Here is a 20,163-nt window from a genome sequence, read left to right as displayed (position 1 = left end):
AATGGAATCTTAAATATAATAGTTTAAATATATTATATTTAATTAGTTTTTGTTTATAATAGATTTATTTATTAATTTATTTATAAACATATTTATTAAAATATTTGTTTAGGATCATGAATATTAAATAAATGAATAAGGATTTATATAAATTTTTAGATAAAAATACATATAAATTTAAATAAATGTATATGAAAAAAAATTAAACAAATATAATATAAAAATAATTTATTTAACATTAGAGAAATGAATATAAATCAAATATATAGTGCTTATTCATTCAAGTTTAATTTATTTATAGCCAATTAGCCATCACATGAGATGAAAGGATTAAAATTATAATGAGATTTTTTTAAAAGAAAAATAGATGGTTTGGCATTAATTTGAAGATAAAAAATATGAAAAATTAAAAATAAATGAAGAAAAAGAATATTAAGATAACTCGAACGGTAAAAAAGGAAAAAAAAATCTTACGTGGAAGCTTGTGATGGTGAGCGAGTAAAGGTCGAAATCTCTTACAATCTCCCTCGGTCTCCTTACTCCCACTTTCCCCGTGGCCGTGTATTTTTGTTTTTAACTACGCGCTGAATTATTTGAACTCCACAAATCCAAATCCAAAACAAACAAAAAAAATACTCGAAAGAGATCCATCTCGCTCTGCTCTCGCCTGATCGCAAAAATCAACTCAGTCGAAACGGTGTAGGACTCAATGGCAGATCGTGGAGGATGTTGCCCTCCGATGGATCTGTTCCGGTCGGAGGCAATGCAATTGGTCCAGCTCATTATTCCGATGGAGTCCGCTCACCTTACCGTCTCTTATCTCGGCGACCTCGGTCTCCTTCAATTCAAAGACGTCAGTACGCTGTTTTTTTTTACTTGTCAACCGTTGTTAATTCTATTTCTTTGATATGCTCAGTTCTATAGGAATCTGTACTCCCTTTTTTGTTCTACTTCGGAATTGAACTCTATTTTCGGTGTTTGAGTCTTTGATCGAAGTTCATAGAAACCGTGGAGTTGAACTATATGCTGGAAATTCTTTGGAATAGAGATCGGCCGATCGTTTTTTTATGATTATTAATGCTAGGGCTTTTGTTTTATCTATCGATTCCCTTCTTTTTCTGCTGTTTTTTTATATAATACTAGATCGTGAAAAGTTAGTTTTTATTTTACAATTTCTTTAGGATTTAATGGATCAGTTGGTGGAGATTTAAGACTTATTTTTTTATGATGATATCTTACAGCTCAATTCGGACAAGAGTCCATTTCAGCGAACTTATGCTGCTCAGGTATTTTCTTTACTTACTTTTAATAGTGTGATTCATGTGTGAACTTCAACGCATGCTGTTGCTGCTCATTCTACTTCTAAAGAACCTTAGTATCAGGATTTATATACTATTAGCAGCTTCACTGGCTGAAAAATGTTGGCAATAAATAATATTACATCTATTGAAGAAAAACTGCTACCTCACCTAACCAAAATGTTGGTTTCTGATTTATATCATATGCTGGCCTTCAATTAAGTCCTAGAAGATTTCAGCTGGTTTTATAGGATCTCAAATGATGGATGTTTGTTTGCAACAGCTAACTTTACTGCCCTTCTATTTAATTTGAATTACTATAGATATTTAAATGTTGCGATGTTATGTTTTGTTCTCTATAACTTGCTCCTTTCTTTTGTGCTTCCCTATTGTGTTTTTGGCCATTGTTTTCTGACAATTCTTTCTCATGAAGATTAAAAGATGTGGAGAGATGGCACGCAAGTTACGATTTTTCAAGGAGCAAATGCTAAAAGCAGGCTTCTCCACTTCAACAAAACCTGGGGCAGAAACTGGCATCGATTTGGATGACTTAGAGGTACAATATCTATTGCTTAGAAATGCTTTCTTTTTCTATTTTTTCTTCTTCTTGAATTCAAATTTTCTATTGTTACTTTTAGGTGAAACTTGGAGAACATGAGGCGGAGCTGATTGAGATGAATGCAAATTGTGGAAAGTTGCAACGTGGTTATAATGAGTTGCTTGAGTATAAGCTTGTTTTGCAAAAGGTATGCCTTGCTTGCTGCCCTAATCAGGTGATTTTGTAATGGTTCACTTCCTAGTTCCTACTAATATTTTTATCATGAGAAACACAAACACATGGCTGTTGAAAAGTTGCTAACTTTTGCAGTAGGGCTATATATGTTTGGATGAGTAAAACAATTCAGAGTTGAGACACTGGGCTACTATTCGTATAGAGTCAATAAAGTGATGAACACTGTTATTTCATGTTATCTTTGTTAAAAGTTGATTTCAGTTTTTTATGGAAACTGAATGGAGTTGAATTTGAAATTATCTTACTCTCATTTGTACATCGAGTATTTAAAAAAAATATTTTTCACTCTCCACAATCAAGTGGATATCTCTTTTCAAAGTTCCATTTGCTTTTAGCTTGTGATGCTTTCCGATTATTGCATAAATTGCTAACTTGTTTTTCTGTTTAGGCTGGTGAATTTTGTGCTTCTGCTCAACACAGTGCTACAACTCAACAGAGAGAAATGGGATCACGGCAAATGGGTGACGAATCCATTGAAACTCCTTTACTGCAGGAACAAGTATATCACCATCTTTCTTTGAGCATGATGTACTATCTTATCTATCTATAATGTTATACCTTCACTTATAAAAATCTCCCCGTTGTTTCAGGAAACCTCAACAGATTTATCGAAGCAAGTGAAATTGGGATTTATTACTGGTCTTGTTCCTAGGGAAAAGTCCATGGCATTCGAGAGGATTTTATTTCGTGCAACTAGGGGCAATGTGTTCCTCAAGCAAGTTCCTGTAGAGGACCCTGTCACTGATCCTGTTTCTGGAGAGAAGGTGAAAATTGTTTTAATGGAATGGATGAGATATTTAGAGTAATTTCATCGGATAATGTGGATGGATATCACATACATGCAGATGAAAGAATGTTTCTTACGTTTTTATGTTACTCAGACATGCTAAGTCTTCATCATGTTGATGCATCGTTTATTTGAAGACCACAAGTTTTATGTTCGGACTTCTGAAAGAGAGTCAAACAAAGTTATTATGCAGACAATGTGCCATTTATTGAAGATCTTAGATTTTATGTTCTGGATGACTATTGAACAACGATTATGTTGCATGTATTCATGAGTAATCACATACAATCTCAATGCCAAGTTAAAATTGATTTAATTTTCTAGTTTATGAGAACAGTAACACTCTTGGTGTAGGATTTATAGTGCAGTCCACTCAGGTTGTGCTTATATGTGTTGTTTAGGTCAGCTTAGTTTTATGAATTTCGGACTTGTGAATAGTAGATCATTTCTCTAATCTTGTACAACATTTTCTGTTGTCTTTGGTTTGAATGTTAATTTGCAGATGGAGAAAAATGTATTTGTGGTTTTTTACTCTGGAGAAAGGGCAAAAAACAAAATTCTGAAGATATGTGAAGCTTTTGGCGCTAACCGTTATCCTTTTGCTGAGGACCGTCTCATGGTTAATGAGGTATTTATTATATTTTATTTAAACTGTCATGTCTGTGTACTTTCTTGATGGTTTGGCAGACTGCTGCTTGCTTGTTTCACATTATTTATTTGTTCCTCCAGGACACCCCTGTCCTTCCGGTTCTCTATTAAGTATATTGTCTGAATATGCATGTATGCTAGATCTTCTCTTGCACAGACCACTTTCAACTTTACTTCTTGATGAGGAACACCCCTCCTCTCCTTCCTTTGCGGTCTTGTATCAATTCCTTTAATGCATCAAGGAAACTTGAATCTTTATGCATTTCGTTTGCGACTGCTAGGAATGTTTTTACCTGACCAATCTCTATGATCACTATGCATTGCAGGTTTCTGGAAGAATTTCGGAGCTAAAAACCACCATAGATGCTGGATTGCTTCTCCGGGACAATCTATTGCAGACCATTGGAGATCAGTTAGAACAATGGAACATTAAGGTCTGTTTAAACTATAAATTATGTTACATGATGGTTATCTTTCCTCAGTTTTCCATAGATTTGGCTTATATTTCTTCTTGCACATGAGATGCAATTGCACTCTTGAAGTCAAACTGATGTTCTAAGTTCGGTAAGTAAACTCTCTGTCTTTAACTCCTGAAGGTGAAAAAGGAGAAATCAATTTATCACACTCTGAATATGCTTAGCCTTGATGTTACAAAGAAATGTCTTGTGGCTGAGGGATGGAGTCCTGTTTTTGCCACAAAACAGGTATTAGTTTTCTGCTTCTTGTGCTTTACATTTATGTGCATGTGTGTGGATTACTTATGTATGATTTTGAGCCTTTTTGTTGCAGATTCAGGAGGCACTGCAGCGGGCTGCATTTTACTCCAACTCTCAAGTTGGAGCCATTTTCCAGGTCTTGCATACAAGAGAATCACCACCTACCTACTTCCGCACAAATAAATTTACTTCTGCTTTTCAGGAAATTGTTGACGCATATGGGTAAGTTCATAGCAAGAATGTTTGAACCGGTCCTGTGTTTCACAAGAAAAGAAAACCAGATATCCATCACAAATGATACCTATTTGTTCTTAGCTTTTATTGATATATACATGCACACACTTTATAGGCATTTTCTGCATATTGATGTGGCCTTTTGATTATCTGCTTATATATATACATTTTTATTCGTTGCTTTCCACTATTTAAATACAAGTATTGATGCCCTTCAGACTAGGGCATTAGGAGCTTACAATTTTTCTGTTATTTGGTGCAATGATTTTTGGAAGAGATAAGGTTTCAAATGCAGCTTGTTGATATTAAGAAGATTATAGGGATGACTTGATTAATAAATTATTGATTTCCAATCTGCATAGTCAGAAAATAGAGATCTTAGTATAAGTGGCTCCTCCTATGAAGATCCTGAAGAGTTGTTTAAGGTTACTATTGATCTCAAAGAAAAGATTCTTCAGTATTAATTTCTTTGTTATTTGACCTATATTTTTTGATGTTGTATTCTTATTGCGTATCAGTTTTTATTTCCTCGTCGTAAGTTCACTTTATTATTGAGTTCCTGCACAGGTTTCCTGTTGGGGAGTATGTGTTGTCTGCATGTTATGCATTAATGTTCATGTGCTAACTTGCCAGTAAAGAACATAAATACAATTTTTTTTGTTGCATTTTGTTGCAGGGTGGCCAAGTATCAAGAAGCAAATCCTGGTGTTTACACAATCATTACATTCCCTTTTCTTTTTGCTGTCATGTTTGGTGATTGGGGACATGGAATATGCTTATTCCTTGCAACGTTATTTTTTATTGTCAGGGAAAAGAAACTTTCTAGTCAGGTAAACCCCTCATGATGGTTTTATCAAGAGTTCAATTTACACAACCTTATGGCTTATATGATATGAAAAATATTTGAGGACAGATTTACTCTTGCATTGCATTTTTTCTTCAAGTTGTAAAAGAATGAACTGTATTTTTATTAATAACTCTCGAGGATAATCATACTTGGAAAACCCTTTGTCCTGTTGAATTTGGACAAAATTATTTCCTAGTTTAATCTTCTTTGAGACTTGTATAATGTTTTGTTTAAGAGTTCTGCATGTTAGTTTCCTTTTCACTTACCATGTAATTTCTACTTCTTTCTGGGTCTCGTCAGTGATTAAATACTGAAGCAATAAGATCCGGTTATGTTTTAGTTGGGCTACTAAAGTTGCTGACGATCTCCTAATTTCATTTTGTTTTTGCTAGTACGGTAAATAAACACACATGGGATTATATTGCATGGAGCTTTTTCCTTTATTTTATTGACATCAGAGATCTGTAAGGGTCATATTGACGTGTACTGTGAACATCATCACATCATAGATTTTGTGGTAACATGACATTGCCTTCTCTGAGCTTTTGGTTTGACGGGTTATTTCCAAGATAGAAGGGCCTGTTAGTTTTACTTGTTTGTGATTGTTATATTTATTGATCTATTGTCTCTCTGGATGTTACATAAGTAAATTATTATTCTTGGAAACTGCAGAAGCTTGGAGATATAACAGAAATGACTTTTGGGGGTCGTTATGTTATTTTGATGATGTCACTCTTCTCAATTTATACTGGTTTGGTTTATAATGAGTTCTTCTCAGTCCCCTTTGAATTATTTAGCCGCTCAGCTTATGCTTGTCGTGATCTCTCTTGCCGGTATTTCACTTACACTTGTAATGATACCAAAAGTTATAGAAGCCTCCTTTTATGGTATAAGTCCATGACAGTTTTTTTACTGCTTTTTTTTACAGGGATGCTACTAGTGTTGGCTTGATTAAGGTTCTTGACACTTACCCCTTTGGGGTGGATCCAGCATGGCATGGCAGCCGTAGTGAGTTGCCGTTCCTGAACTCTCTAAAGATGAAAATGTCGATCCTTCTTGGGGTGGCTCAAATGAACCTTGGAATTATGTTGAGTTATTTCAATGCAACATTCTTCAGTAATAGTCTGAACATCTGGTAAGTCTGATATGCCAATCAAGATCTTAGCATCTGCATATTTTGGAGATTCTGAAGCCATATCTAACTGAAAGGTTGTCTTTTCTCGTGTTTTGATCAGGTTCCAATTTATTCCCCAAATGATATTTCTTAACAGTCTATTTGGCTATCTATCTCTCCTTATCATTGTGAAATGGTGCACTGGTTCACAAGCTGATTTATACCACGTAATGATATACATGTTCCTGAGTCCTACTGATGAATTGGGTGAAAATCAGCTTTTTCCCGGCCAAAAAACAGCTCAGGTTCTTTTTTGTTCTTTTTTAAATTAATTAATAGCATTCATTGGATTAATTTACATCTAACCTAAGATTGTTGTGCATTTCTTTCCAGATTGTGCTATTGTTACTTGCCCTGGTTTCTGTGCCATGGATGCTATTACCAAAGCCTTTTCTTCTAAAGAAGCAACATGAAAATGTATTTATACTTATCTTTCTCAATTTCTTGTTGAGTCTATTTTAAGTTTTATTTTCACCCTGTTTCCTATCACTTTCTATATACACCATTTTTTAGAGGCACCAAGGTCAATCCTATGCACCACTCGAAAGCACAGATGAAACTCTCCTTTCGGAGGCAAATCATGATTCCCATGGTCATGATCATGAGGAATTTGAGTTTGGTGAAGTCTTTGTGCATCAACTCATACATACCATAGAATTTGTGCTTGGCGCAGTTTCAAATACAGCCTCATACCTTCGATTATGGGCCCTTAGGTATGTCATTAGTAATTTTAATTGATACTTAAATTTTAATTGATACTGGTTGAAATAACATCATCTCTTTGATGAGCCCCGTTTTGTGTATGTTGTCATGTAGAAATGCATAAACCACTGAGTATTTAAGTTTGACACGTTTCTACAAATGTCCTTTTGTATGAACATTGTCTGATTTAGGTAAAGCCTAACTGCAAACTGCCCTGTGTTTGTTCCTTCTTTTCTGCAGTCTTGCTCACTCGGAGTTGTCAGTTGTGTTCTACGAGAAGGTTCTTCTTCTTGCTTGGGGGTACGTCTTGCTCATATTTCATGCTTATACAAATTCAACCCTGATATATAGGCACCTTCTATCCTATGATATTATATAGTTCTCTTATGACTCCATTTCTTTTTCATTCTATGAATTCTGCGAGTTTACAGATCTAGAAGCATAATGCGCTTCTTGCTTCATACAGGTTTAACAATGTAATCATCCTCGTTGTCGGCATAATCGTCTTTATTTTCGCAACCGTTGGTGTGTTGCTAGTTATGGAAACCCTTAGTGCTTTCCTACATGCTTTGCGACTTCACTGGGTCGAATTCCAGAACAAATTCTACGAGGGAGACGGTTACAAGTTCCATCCATTTGCGTTTGCATTACTCGACGATGAAGATGAATGATGTTCTTGTACCGAATAAAAATATTTATGTCGATGGACGTTGAGGGTGGATATTATGTAAAGAAGTTATGTTGATTTTTTTTTTATTTAAGCATGATGAGAAGTCGAATTAGATTTTCCCTATGAACACTGCTTTTTTACCCTCCAGGTCATAATAGTTTGTTCTTGGAAGTAATAAGTAGCCTGCTAGTTGGGCTGGTATTTTTATGTGGCATTGAGCTATGTTATAATACTCTTATTTATTTTATTTTTCTATTTACATTTTTTAAAGAAATAGTTGCTGTTGCTTTTGTTCTTGAGGTATTAATTTGCATGTGATATCATTAGTTGACGGTAACATCTAATAAACTAAATATTTTTATGAATATATATATATATATATATATATATTTTATAATCAGACTGTAAATTTTCTATTTATTTTATGTAATATTTAAGGTTTAGGATTCTAAGGTTTAGACTTTACAATTTTAAACATTTTGTGCTGATTGAGACCATTGTGAAGTAGGCGTATGAAATAATTTCTTCAAATACGGAAACAAAGGTCAATGTTAAAAAGACACGTGGAATATGGGGGGATTGAATGGCAGTTGCTCTTTAGGTTTTGGGCTGTTCTTTAAGCGTTAATAAATGGAAATTAGATTACACGAAAATAGGGTTGAAGCTGTATTAGTTGAATTAGGAGTAATATCAGCTACTCTGGAAATGTGGGATTTGTTTTTTTAAATTTATCATGAAATAAATTTAGCTCTTAGGAGTAATATTTATATATTATTTTATTTAACTGATTTTTATTTTTAATAAAATTTAAATTTTAACATTTTAAAAAAAGTAAGTTGTTTTTATAAAAAGATGTATGTAAAATATTAAAATTTTTAATGATTTTCAGACAACATATAATGTATTACAAAAGCGACGAATATTAGATTTTATGTTAGAGATGTAAATTTTAAAAATTTTGGGTATAAAATTATACAATTTTAAAGAATGTGAAATTAGATTATCAATAGAAAATAATTAAATTATATGAAAATTTGAAATTCTAAAAAAATGTCATCATATCCCAATACTCCTGCCGTTGATTCATGTGTGATATAATTCATAAAATATACATAGATTGTTAGGTGAGATTCTATGCAAACAACGTTAAAAATTGATGTTATAGTTTGTATCTATACAAAAAGAAATTAACAATTATACTCCTTTTAAAATATTAAGATCAAATTCAATTTTCTTAAAAAACTGAAAATCAATTTTATTAAAAAGAGGATACGGTCAAAACAATAGAACGTACAAGCGTTAAATACCAAAAATCCCTTCTAAGTTTTAGAATTACAACAAAATCAACATTGTGGAGACTAAGTTTTTGGGTATTGGTTTAAAATTAAAATTTTATAATCTTTTAAAATTATATTTATAAACAATACACGTGATGTCAAATAGATCAATATCTATTATTTAAATCTTCGATTTTTTAGATATATTTTATTTTTTAATTCAAATATCATGATATATGAATCTTATATAGATTTATTTTGATCTAATTTTAGAATATATTAATTAATAGTATAATTGTATGTTATAATAAATGAATAATTTGAGTATTTCAATTATAATTGATTGTAATTATGATTTTATTTATAATTATATCCTTATCACTTCTAAATAATAATAATAATAAAAAAAATTGTGATAATATTTTAAATTTATTTATAAAATGAGAACGTTTTTATCGGTAATGTAAAACGAACTAAAGACAAGATATAGAATACGAGGCTAAATTCATGTTACTTTTCATTGTTTTCCGATCAGAAAACATTTTTTTAATTTTTCTATTTGGTATTGTTATAATATGTTTTTTTTTGTCAATGGTATTATAATATGTTGGTTCTATTTTTTAATATATATGAATAATTTAGTTTAATGGAGTGAGAAAGCCCCACTCAGGAGAAGATGCCATGTTGCGTTATGGCCGAGGCTAATTATTTGCCCTTTCTTTTCTTTTATTATTTATTTATTAATCTATAGTAATTATATGATATTATTTTTTGAAAAAGTTTTAATTTTTTAATAATGAGCATTCAAATAATTTTATAAATATCATACTCAAATTCGAGAATTTTAGAAATAATAATTATCCTTTTAATCATATAAATCACTTTATTAGTGTAATTATTTGTCCTTTTTTATTGTATACAAAAATACATAATTAGGGTTATAAATGAGACGAGACAGATCGCGAGCTACTCGGGATCGATTCAATCAAAGCTTTATCAACACTCGAATCGAATGAACTCGACTCGAATTCTTAACGAGCTACTTAATACTCGACTTGAAAAGGTCACGAACTACTTGAAAAAAATGTTATATTATAATTTTAGATTTTTTAAAATTATATTATTAAAAATACATTATTGATAATTATAAATTTTTAAAAATTATATTTTTAAATGTAATATAAGATTTTTGTAGATTCAAAATCGAGTTTGAGTTTGAGCTTGAATCGTGCTCAAAATTGGTCTCGACTCTCGAGCTTCAATCGAGCTCTTGAATTTTTTTTTGTGAGTTCGAGCCTTTTCGAGTTTGATTCGAGTTTCAATATTATATTTCGATTTCGAGCTGAGCTTAATAATTTTTAGCTTGCGAGTTTTCAAGTCGAGTCGAGCGTAATTTTAAACTTTTCAAGTTCGAGTAGAGCTTAACAATACTCGAACTCGACTCAGCTCGTTTACAACCCTACACATAATCATAAAACGATGACTTATCATTTTCTTATATTATACAATAATGTATTAGGGTATGAGTTATTTTTTTAATACATGAATTAAAGTTTATACAATTTTATTCATTTAAAATTTAAATTATTAAGTCTAAATTACTAAATTTTAAATAAAACACACAATATTAAAACTAATGAATTTAGATGAATTAAATTCACATAAACTATATATCAAATGTTTTTTTAATATAAATACAAAAAGACGAAAACAAAGAAAGGTTGGGATAGAAGATAGGGGTATGGTCCAAATTTCGGCTCTATCCATTAAGAATGCCACAATTGTGTACCATGCTTAGCAAACGATTACATATAATGGTGCGTTTGGTTCACAGAATGTAAGATTACCAATGGGAATAAAAGATTACCAGAAAATAAGATTATTGTGAATGTTGTATTTTGTGTTTGGTTGGTTTAGCAAGAATGTAAAATTACCGTGTTTGGTTAAAAGAATAAAAGATTATTGGAAAGTATATTTTACTAAATTATCCTTATTATATATTTATTTTTTAACAAGTTGAATTATACTATAATATTACTATAATTATTTTATATATTTTCTTTAAAAATTTTAAATTCATAAAATTTATATAATTTTTTTTTTACAAAATTGAAAAGATAAATAGGTTTAATGAAATGGTAAAATTTTATTTTAACCCATGAACTTAATATCAAATTCTAATTATAAACTTTTTTTTTTGTAAATCTAAAATAGTTTAAGGATAAATTTGTAATTAAACCTTCATAGAATTTTTATTATTCAACGACAGAAGAAGGATATTTTTGAAGAAAAAAAATTTTAAAGGGCATTTTAGTCCAAAACGCCGGTAATCCAACAATACCTAAGGGAATGGATGTAATGACATTTCCGGTAATATACCTAAAAAAATCCACTGTTGGTAATAAAAGATTACCGATGACTGGAAATGTTGGCCAACCAAATGGGGGAATGATATTCCATTCCCCCGATAATCTCAGATTACCTGAACCAAACACCCCCAAGTATAATATTCAAATTACATGAATTTAAGTGATCTACTTCATAAAATAAGAAAACTATCAACATGCCATTTTACTTCTAAATGCTCTACTTCATTTCTAACTTTATGAATCAATTACATGAATTTAAGTGATCTTAGTGATTAAGAAATTATTTTTTTCTTTAAGGTTCTGAATTCGAGCACAACATATATAAGAGTATGAATATTCACAGTAAAATAATTAAAAGCTTTAAAGATTAACTAAAACTTTTGAAAATTATAAATATTTTTGAGTTGAGCATTAAAATTAGAATATAGAATATTCGAATTAAGGTTAAAATTTATAAACTTTTCTTTTACCCTTAACTTAAATGTGCTTGTGGTGCGGTCAAAAAAAATTAGGGCAGAATCCAATTATACTTGTAATTTGTTTTAGTTTTAAACATTTTTAGGATTGTTGGATGAGGGCAATTAAAGGTTGAGACTAACAGTGGGAAATGAGAATATACTTATTAAAAAAGAAAATAACGAGTTAACCTCAACCTCTAGTTTTTCCTCATCCAATAATTCTAAAAAGATATAAAATTAAAAAATTTACACTATATGTAAGTAGATCCTAACAAAACATTTATGTTAAACTAAAATTTTGATTAACAATAGATTTTAGTAAAAATTAAAATTATAAATTTTCTTTTTAAAAAATATTTTTACCAAAATTAAAAAACACTTGGATCTAAAAAATTATTTGTTCTTTGTTATTTTAAAAAAAATCATGCATATAAGAACTCTTTGATTAACTTCGATGGTTAAAGAGAATATTATTATCGATTAAAATTACATCTATGGGGTGTATATGCACTAATAATGATTAAGAAAGAATATAAACATATACTAGATTGTAATCATCTCATACTATAAAAAAATAAACAAATTTAATTGGATATAGTTATTTTAATTTTAACAAATTTAATAATTTTATCTAAAATGCCAAACATTATAAATTTTAATTTTTCAAAAGTATTGTTCAACTCAATTTAAAAAACAATTTTAATTTGAATAACTATCTTTTCCCCCGATAAATCACTAATTTTATTCAAAATATAAAATATCCTAAATTAATAAAGATTTACAATTATAATCGTAAATTAAACACATAATTAGAACAATTTCCTATAATAATTGAAACAAAACTAGCAACTTAAGATCACATAAGCATCATACAAGAAAATATTAAAATCTAACCAAGAAAATTCGAACAAAGATATATATATACAAACAAATCTGATCGTATTGACAAACAAACCACAAAAGCAGATGAAGCTACTGAAAGACCACTAACAAACCACAAATCAAACTCGAGCGACATGAAAAGCAATCCACGAATGAATAACGGGTATTCAAATCCAATCTTAGGGTCCAAAGCAAGAAAGATAAACAATATATCAGATAAGTGCCATCTTGATCAGTCGTGACGATGTCTAATCAACTTATGAAAACAACGATTAAACGACCGAAAAACGCGCTATGCAGGCATAGGAAAATGTGTCATACAGACAGAGCAAAACGTGTCATACAGACAGACTTATTGAAAAAAATAAAAGAAAATAAAAGGATAATAAAGAATACCAACGGTCGGCAACTAATATTAAATTTATGTACACAATTATGTACGAATAACTATCTTTTAATACTTCTTATGTATGCAAAAGTATATTAATAATATTATTTTTTCCTCATTCAATGTACATATTTTTATAAAAAAAAACAATTAGTTTTCACATCACCCATCCAATTACGTATTGCGTCCAAAGAGTTGACTTCTAATACGATCTGATCTGTATATTCGTATATAAGTCTGAATATTCTCGCCGTGTTTTATTGTCAACGATTCATATAAAAAAGCAAGACCAGTGTCAGCTTACAAACATAAAGATATCAAAGATGAAATCTCTTTCTTCTTTTGTTGCCATTCTTCTGGGTTTGGTTATGAACTCAGCTGTGTTATGTAATGGCGGAAAGACCAGCGTCTACGTTAGGAAAGTGGAGAAAACAGAGGATATGCCACTCGACAGTGATGTTTTCCGAGTTCCCCCAGGCTATAATGCACCTCAACAGGTTTTCTTTTTCTTTTGAATTTGGTATATATATATATATATATTTAAGATTTGTTTTTTTTTATATATGGATTTGGGGTTTGCATTTTAAGGTTCATATAACACAAGGAGATCATGATGGAAAAGCTGTGATTGTTTCATGGGTGACCGAGGATGAACCAGGTTCCAGTGCTGTTCTTTATTGGAGTGAAAACACCAAGCACAAGAAAAAGGCTGAAGGCAAATTCAATACTTATAAGTTCTTCAATTACACCTCTGGTTATATTCATCACTGTACCATCAGAAATCTAGAGGTAAGATTTGTATTCATAGTCTGGTCTATATAGTACTATAACTTCTTAGTTGGTAGTATCGGTGTGTTTCTGTGTAGTAGACGGCATTCTTCGATATTTGATGTTTGATTCTGAGCTTTTTATTTGGTTGTTGAATGTTTTTTGCAATTTGCAGTATAACACCAGATATTACTATGAGGTTGGTTTGGATCATACTAGGAGAAAATTCTGGTTTACAACTCCTCCTGCAGTTGGTCCCAATGTCCCATATACATTTGGCCTCATTGGTACGTTAAAGCTTGGTTAATGTGTATGCATGTATGTATGGTCATTGCTAATGTGCTGATGTATGAGATTGGAATCATTATGCAGGGGATCTGGGGCAGACCTTTGATTCGAATAGCACATTGACTCATTATGAGCAAAATCCACAGAAAGGTCAGACAGTATTGTTTGTTGGAGATCTTTCTTATGCAGATAACTATCCCAATCATGATAATGTAAGATGGGATTCATGGGGAAGGTTTGTTGAGAGAAATGTTGCATACCAACCATGGATATGGACTGCAGGAAATCACGAAATCGACTTTGCCCCTGAAATCGTAAGCATTCCTTTTTTTATCATCACGACACGGGCTGATAAGTCGGGTGTGTCGTGACGATTTTGAATTTTCAACTTCTTTGTGCTTTGGTAACAACATGTCTATGGCTCCTCTTGCAGGGTGAAAATAGGCCTTTTAAGCCTTACACTCACCGGTATCATGTTCCTTTTCGGGCATCGAACAGTACCGCTCCCTTTTGGTACTCGATAAAGAGAGCTTCGGCGTACATCATAGTCTTGTCTTCGTATTCGGCCTACGGTATCAAATATAAATCTTCTGTGTAGTTATACACGTGTATGCTGAACTCATCCGGTAACTTATCAATAATTTTACTGCAGGTAAATACACTCCTCAGTACAAATGGCTTGAAGCTGAGCTGCCAAAAGTTAACAGGAGTGAAACACCATGGTTAATAGTTCTCATGCATTCTCCATGGTATAACAGCTACAACTATCATTACATGGAAGGAGAATCCATGAGAGTAATGTACGAGCTTTGGTTTGTGCAGTACAAAGTTGATGTCGTATTTGCCGGCCATGTCCACGCCTATGAACGATCAGTAAGCTTTTCACCTATATTATTATTTTCTGGGGTTGATTGATTACTGACTTATGTATATTACAGGAACGTGTATCCAACATTGCATACAATGTTGTAAATGGCATATGCACTCCTGTGAGGGATCAATCCGCGCCGGTATACATTACGATCGGCGACGGAGGGAATCTCGAAGGCTTGGCAACCAAGTAAAGATTGGTCTTCTCCCAAGTATATGATTGTTTCATACATAATTGTTAAAATGATTTGATGCCGAATGCTCGGGTTTATTCTCGTATTTGCAGCATGACGGAGCCACAGCCGGCCTATTCGGCATATCGTGAAGCGAGCTTCGGTCACGCCATTTTCGATATCAAGAACCGGACTCATGCTTATTATAGTTGGCATCGTAACCATGATGGATATGCAGTTGAAGCTGATTCAATGTGGTTCTTCAACAGATTCTGGCATCCAGTTGATGAGACCTCAACCTCACAATGAGAATTACATTGCAGTGTTTCCATTTTTACAAATTTATCGTTTGTCAGGAGATAAAGAAAACATCATCAAAACTTATTTATATTATTGTCTTTAATTTGGTAGACATGAATTGATCAACTTTCGTTATTGGTGTTGGCATTGACATAGGATCCTTTCCTTCTTTCCTACCATCCAATCACATTGGCATCTTCGCTTCCTTTGCACCCACCATTAAATTAAGTATACACGTATATAAATATTCAATTTAATAACTCGAGAAATAAATTTTAATAATGAAAAAGAAATGCATTAATATTAGGATCAGTTTGAAGTCTAAATATTAAATCATCGATTTATTTGAAGATTTAATCAGTTTAATTTTAGAATTAAGACGAATTTAAAAAATAATAAAAGATAGAGACCATAGTTTAATTTATTAACTGACAAGATATTAAAAAATATTTAAACTGGAAATATACGAAGAGGCAAAATGTAATTTTCCTAGTTTTAATACCAAGGACTTGAGAACAATACTACTTAAAAACTGGGAGGAAATTCCGAACCTTAAAATTTAAAGGCTTGAAACACAAGCGAGCTCTTGAATACGGACATACGGTCAGCTTTTGTCAAATTGGCCTTATAATCATTTTTGTGGTCAAATTAATCTTGAGCTTGACAACTTCGAATAAATTAGCTCTTGAATTTTATTTGGATCAATTTGACCTCAAACTTAAAAGTTTGATCGACTCGAGAAATTTTTAGGATTAAATTAGTTGCTGAGTTTAATAATTTTAATTACACTGGCTCTTGAACTTTCTATAATAATATGTAAATTCAGGATTCAAATTGGCTTAAAAAAATTTCAAGAACCGATTTGTGTTATAAACCAAATGCAACCTTCCCTTGGTACTTACCAACCAAGCAATTTGCATCAAATTGGATGGTTGGACAGCAATCTAATTCAATCACTCAAGACGTCAAATTTTAAGGACGAAAATGAAACGCATTAAAAAAAGAAATAAACTTTGACGGCTAATTTTATTTAACTATATTTATAATTATTTTCAAAGCCATTAACAAATTAATTGTAGTCTAATTGATTAGGATATTCGGTTCTCGCACGAAAGTTCCGACAACGAAATAATTTTTTTAATAAATTTAGAAGAAATCTTAAACATATTTAATCATAAATCTTACATTGTGTGAATTGTGAATTCCTCTTCATATGAATTCAGTTGGTAAAAATTCAGAATCCGAATAACAATGCAATAGGCAGGCGAACAAGACAACCAAATAACCAATAGAGCAGCACTTGATATGCCTATCAAAACCCAGAAAATCTATGGCTCCATTTTTAATTTACAAAAACAGTTCTTGATTATCCACAACCCTAATATAAACCAGAGAGATATGAAGGGAAACCTACATCTTAATACACACAACCAAACACAATGTTGACTTTCTACTGTCTGGCCCTCAAACTACAGGGCATATGTTTTCAAACCAGTTAATGTCGACTCGAGGATTATGAACTTACGAGGCTATAGATTTCAATGCACATGTACCGTCCTTGCTCCAAGCCTACTGCATGGTTAACAGTGAGAAAACGAGTGTCGGGACTAAAAAAAGCTAGGTTTTATGTACTTTTCTTTTTCACCTCCGGAGTCGTTTTGTATCCACCTGAAATATAATGAGTTAATGATGATGTTCAAGATTAGTAATACATGCCAGCTGACAACAAAGATGGTAATACTACCGGCAAGGTTGAAACAGAAACTTAAACCATACAAACAAACAGGCACCCATAACAGCACCTACAATCTCAAAATAGATATAAGCCATGTGCTGAATAATTGATAAGGAGTACCGGAAAAAGGATGGAAGCGCAAGGAAGCCAGAATACCTTTGTATCCGAGGGCCTGGAAGTGGAATGGGAATTCTGCAATTTGTTCTGACCTTCAGAAGAACAGCTTTCGCAAAAGAAGTGGTCGAGTCTTTTAGCCTCCTCCGCTGTCATTTCTATACAAGCAGGATGAAACCTGAATCAAAAGTAGTATGCTGAATATGGCAAGCATGCCTGATAAATCGGTTGCATTTTGTTCGAGTAAAATAAAAATGAACCTTTGAAATTAGATATGAAAGTAAATCAGACAAAAATGTCTTTCCAGAACTGGCTTGTAATACTCCAGAAATCTAAAATTTCCTAACAAGGATCAAACACAAAGCTCAACCTATGAACCTACATGAAGTGAAAAATGTAACAAGAATCTGTCCATCAACATGTTTCAACAAAGTGTATATGTCTTAATAACCCAAAATACGAACATCAACTGACGCAAATTAGAGTTCAGCAACGACTCCAAATTTCCCCACTTCAATGCAATCTGGGTTTTCAATTTAAAATCTACCAACTCAATGCCAATAATTCAATGTAATAAATCCAAGAGCCATTCAAGTGAAAGCTGTACCTAAGCAAAGATCATGCATCGAACAATTTATATCAACATGATTAACCGCAATTTATATCAAAACAATGTCAAGCTTAGGGCCAGCACCTTGACATAACCTTATGATAGAGAACTATTTGTCTCACCTTTTATGTTTTTATGTCTACAAACTGAAATATATACACACATTACGTTCTGCTTCTATAGCAGAAAAGGTGAGGAAGGGATCATAATTCCACTACAGGGCCAAACTTTAGAACTTGCTTAACCATTTATGCACCAGTCAGAAGTGGCAGCTAAATAATACCAGTTCCGATCTTCTTCAAGAAAAACCTACTGATAAATGACAACTAAAACAATAGTCTATCTGCCACTCTATTTAACTTTTATATGTCCTTGAAAAAAATCTATGATAACAGATTTCATACAACTAGCTTCACAAGCAACTGACTTACCAGTCACTGCAACCTTCACACTGAACCATTAGGTCATCTGGATTGTAAGGCATCTCACACTTGCAATAACTGTCACATTACAGTAACAAACTAGAAAAGGTAAAAAAAAGTAGTATAATCTAAAACCCAAAGTTGCAAAACACTATTTAAAATTGAGTAAAAATGTTTACTTGATCAAACCAGTTCCATCCAATAAGTCTGTCATTTAGATCAACGCAATTTCAATAATTTTAAGTAGGAACACTGAATCTATGCTAATGTAATTACACTGAAAAATAATGTGTTATCATGAGAAACCATATGAAATTGTTAATCTGAGTAAACCCTATACGAATAAAGCACAAGGCAAAACTAACATATTTTTCCTGGACATAAATTAATCAAAGTATTAAGCTATGAAACAACTAAAATTTTTCGATCTTAAGGCTTCAAAATGCATAATTTAAGCAATCCAGGCGCTAGTTATTCACATGAATCAAATCGAACATTAAGCATAAAAAATACAATATTTTTTTCTAATATTCAAGTCAACATTAATCAACTTATATTGACTAACCTAATCTTAATTAAGCAATTAACGGATGAAAATATCATTAGAAATACATTAACAAAAACGCCAATTAAGCCGTGGAAGTATAAATTTTGAGAGAGAGAGAGAGAAAAAAAAAGAAACACACGTGAACTCAGAAATCAGTCATTTATAAAGAAGAAAAAAGACATACACAGCAACGCGATCAGGATTGAAAGCACCAGTGCGGGAATTATATTCGAAACGACAGAAGAAATCATCATTTCCGACGGCCTCAAGCCTGGTATAGCTTTTGAAACTATGGACCGTACACTTTCCTTCTATGGTATCCGCGCTTTGCATATCGTAATGATCGGACAAAAAGAGCTCCTTAGATCCATGGAACTGCCTCCGCCCTCCGATCGACTCCTCCGGCCTGTAGTACCACCTGGCAAGCACCTTCACATTACCACCACGTGCGTCAGCATCGATCCGCTCGATTCTTGCCACGTATTGCGGGTTTGACTGATCCGCTGGTCTCATCAGCACGCAATCCCCAGCTGCCAATCACCACCACAAGTTTTAGGGAAAAAGGGAGAAAAAAACAAACCTACCTTAAACCTTAAATTTCTCACTTTTTTTCTTTTGCTTTTGTTTACCTTTAATTGTCTTGTTGATGTGTTTGACTGTGTAAGACTCTAGAGGTCTCCTCGGAACTCTAGCTTTGGCCATGGAAGAAGAAGGAGAGAGAACAGAACAAAAGGAAACTAAACGACAATTGCTTCAGAGAAAATACAATACAGACTACAATGGCATGCACAAGGACAATAGAGAGATTGCGGGCCGACAGAAATTGAAATTTTATTTTTTTAATTTTACTTTAGGACGAAGGTACGTTTCGGTGTTTTTGGATTGGGTACCCTGAAGTTGTGCTCAGGGGTTTAATCTGCGTTGATCTTGACTTAAGAAGGGGCAAAAGGGAAGGGTAGATGAGGGTCCACGTAAAATTTGCAAGATTTTCAAGATGGAGGAGTGGTGGAGCGTTTGTGGACGGTGACGTTTTTCGTATGGAGAACTGAGAGAGGATCCGGTGCAACCAATACTATTTTTACAAAAGTTGAGC

At 32.5% G+C, this 20,163-nt stretch overlaps 3 protein-coding genes across 4 annotated transcripts; 2 read left to right on the top strand and 1 right to left on the bottom strand.

Annotated features, from left to right (window-relative positions):
* The first annotated feature begins 709 nt into the window (after positions 1-709).
* LOC120134537 (V-type proton ATPase subunit a3-like) lies at positions 710-8,164 on the top strand. The gene is made up of 18 exons (XM_039150966.1): positions 710-853; positions 1,242-1,286; positions 1,732-1,854; positions 1,937-2,044; positions 2,480-2,590; positions 2,682-2,855; positions 3,381-3,506; positions 3,853-3,960; positions 4,123-4,230; positions 4,316-4,464; positions 5,153-5,306; positions 5,996-6,156; positions 6,252-6,458; positions 6,559-6,742; positions 6,831-6,914; positions 7,011-7,210; positions 7,440-7,499; positions 7,666-8,164. The coding sequence occupies exons 1-18, from the start codon at positions 710-712 to the stop codon at positions 7,868-7,870; spliced, it is 2,451 nt and encodes an 816-aa protein (XP_039006897.1). The 3' UTR covers positions 7,871-8,164.
* A 5,399-nt stretch (positions 8,165-13,563) lies between these two features.
* LOC120134538 (purple acid phosphatase 2-like) lies at positions 13,564-15,677 on the top strand. Its single transcript, XM_039150967.1, has 8 exons — positions 13,564-13,740; positions 13,832-14,032; positions 14,187-14,298; positions 14,384-14,613; positions 14,733-14,871; positions 14,952-15,172; positions 15,238-15,359; positions 15,456-15,677. Exons 1-8 carry the CDS (start codon positions 13,567-13,569, stop codon positions 15,649-15,651), a joined length of 1,395 nt encoding a protein of 464 aa, XP_039006898.1. The 5' UTR covers positions 13,564-13,566; the 3' UTR covers positions 15,652-15,677.
* A 1,274-nt stretch (positions 15,678-16,951) lies between these two features.
* Positions 16,952-19,945, bottom strand: LOC120134540 (chromatin remodeling protein SHL-like). Of its 2 annotated transcripts, XM_039150969.1 has the most exons (5): positions 19,700-19,939; positions 19,255-19,600; positions 18,533-18,601; positions 17,534-17,669; positions 16,952-17,310 (listed from the first exon to the last, which is right to left on the bottom strand). In XM_039150969.1, exons 1-5 carry the CDS (start codon positions 19,770-19,772, stop codon positions 17,284-17,286), a joined length of 651 nt encoding a protein of 216 aa, XP_039006900.1. In that variant the 5' UTR covers positions 19,773-19,939; the 3' UTR covers positions 16,952-17,283. The 2 variants fall into 2 exon arrangements, with proteins under 2 accessions (XP_039006900.1, XP_039006899.1); XM_039150968.1 differs by lacking the exon at positions 16,952-17,310 and having other exon boundaries at positions 17,333-17,669; positions 19,700-19,945.
* Positions 19,946-20,163: the final 218 nt, after the last annotated feature.

The sequence above is a fragment of the Hibiscus syriacus genome, unplaced genomic scaffold (assembly GCF_006381635.1).
Source record: "Hibiscus syriacus cultivar Baekdansim isolate YM2019G1 unplaced genomic scaffold, ASM638163v2 tig00110597_pilon, whole genome shotgun sequence".
NCBI classification, from domain to species: Eukaryota; Viridiplantae; Streptophyta; class Magnoliopsida; order Malvales; family Malvaceae; genus Hibiscus; species Hibiscus syriacus.
This window is presented reverse-complemented; position numbering and strand designations above follow the sequence as displayed.

Bases quoted from the DNA above. Each gene is read 5' to 3' on its own strand.
- LOC120134537 (XM_039150966.1), top strand. From the start codon at position 710: ATGGCAGATCGTGGAGGATGTTGCCCTCCGATGGATCTGTTCCGGTCG. The intron at 1,855-1,936 runs GTACAATATCTA...TGTTACTTTTAG, and splicing joins TCGATTTGGATGACTTAGAG to GTGAAACTTGGAGAACATGA. The intron at 6,915-7,010 runs GTATTTATACTT...ACCATTTTTTAG, and splicing joins TAAAGAAGCAACATGAAAAT to AGGCACCAAGGTCAATCCTA.
- LOC120134538 (XM_039150967.1), top strand. From the start codon at position 13,567: ATGAAATCTCTTTCTTCTTTTGTTGCCATTCTTCTGGGTTTGGTTATG. The intron at 14,872-14,951 runs GTATCAAATATA...ATTTTACTGCAG, and splicing joins GTCTTCGTATTCGGCCTACG to GTAAATACACTCCTCAGTAC. The intron at 15,360-15,455 runs GTAAAGATTGGT...TCGTATTTGCAG, and splicing joins CTCGAAGGCTTGGCAACCAA to CATGACGGAGCCACAGCCGG.
- LOC120134540 (XM_039150968.1), bottom strand. From the start codon at position 19,772: ATGGCCAAAGCTAGAGTTCCGAGGAGACCTCTAGAGTCTTACACAGTC. The intron at 18,602-19,254 runs GTATGTCTTTTT...GTAATGTGACAG, and splicing joins AATCCTGATCGCGTTGCTGT to TTATTGCAAGTGTGAGATGC. The intron at 17,670-18,532 runs GTAAGTCAGTTG...CTTTTGATTCAG, and splicing joins TGTGAAGGTTGCAGTGACTG to GTTTCATCCTGCTTGTATAG.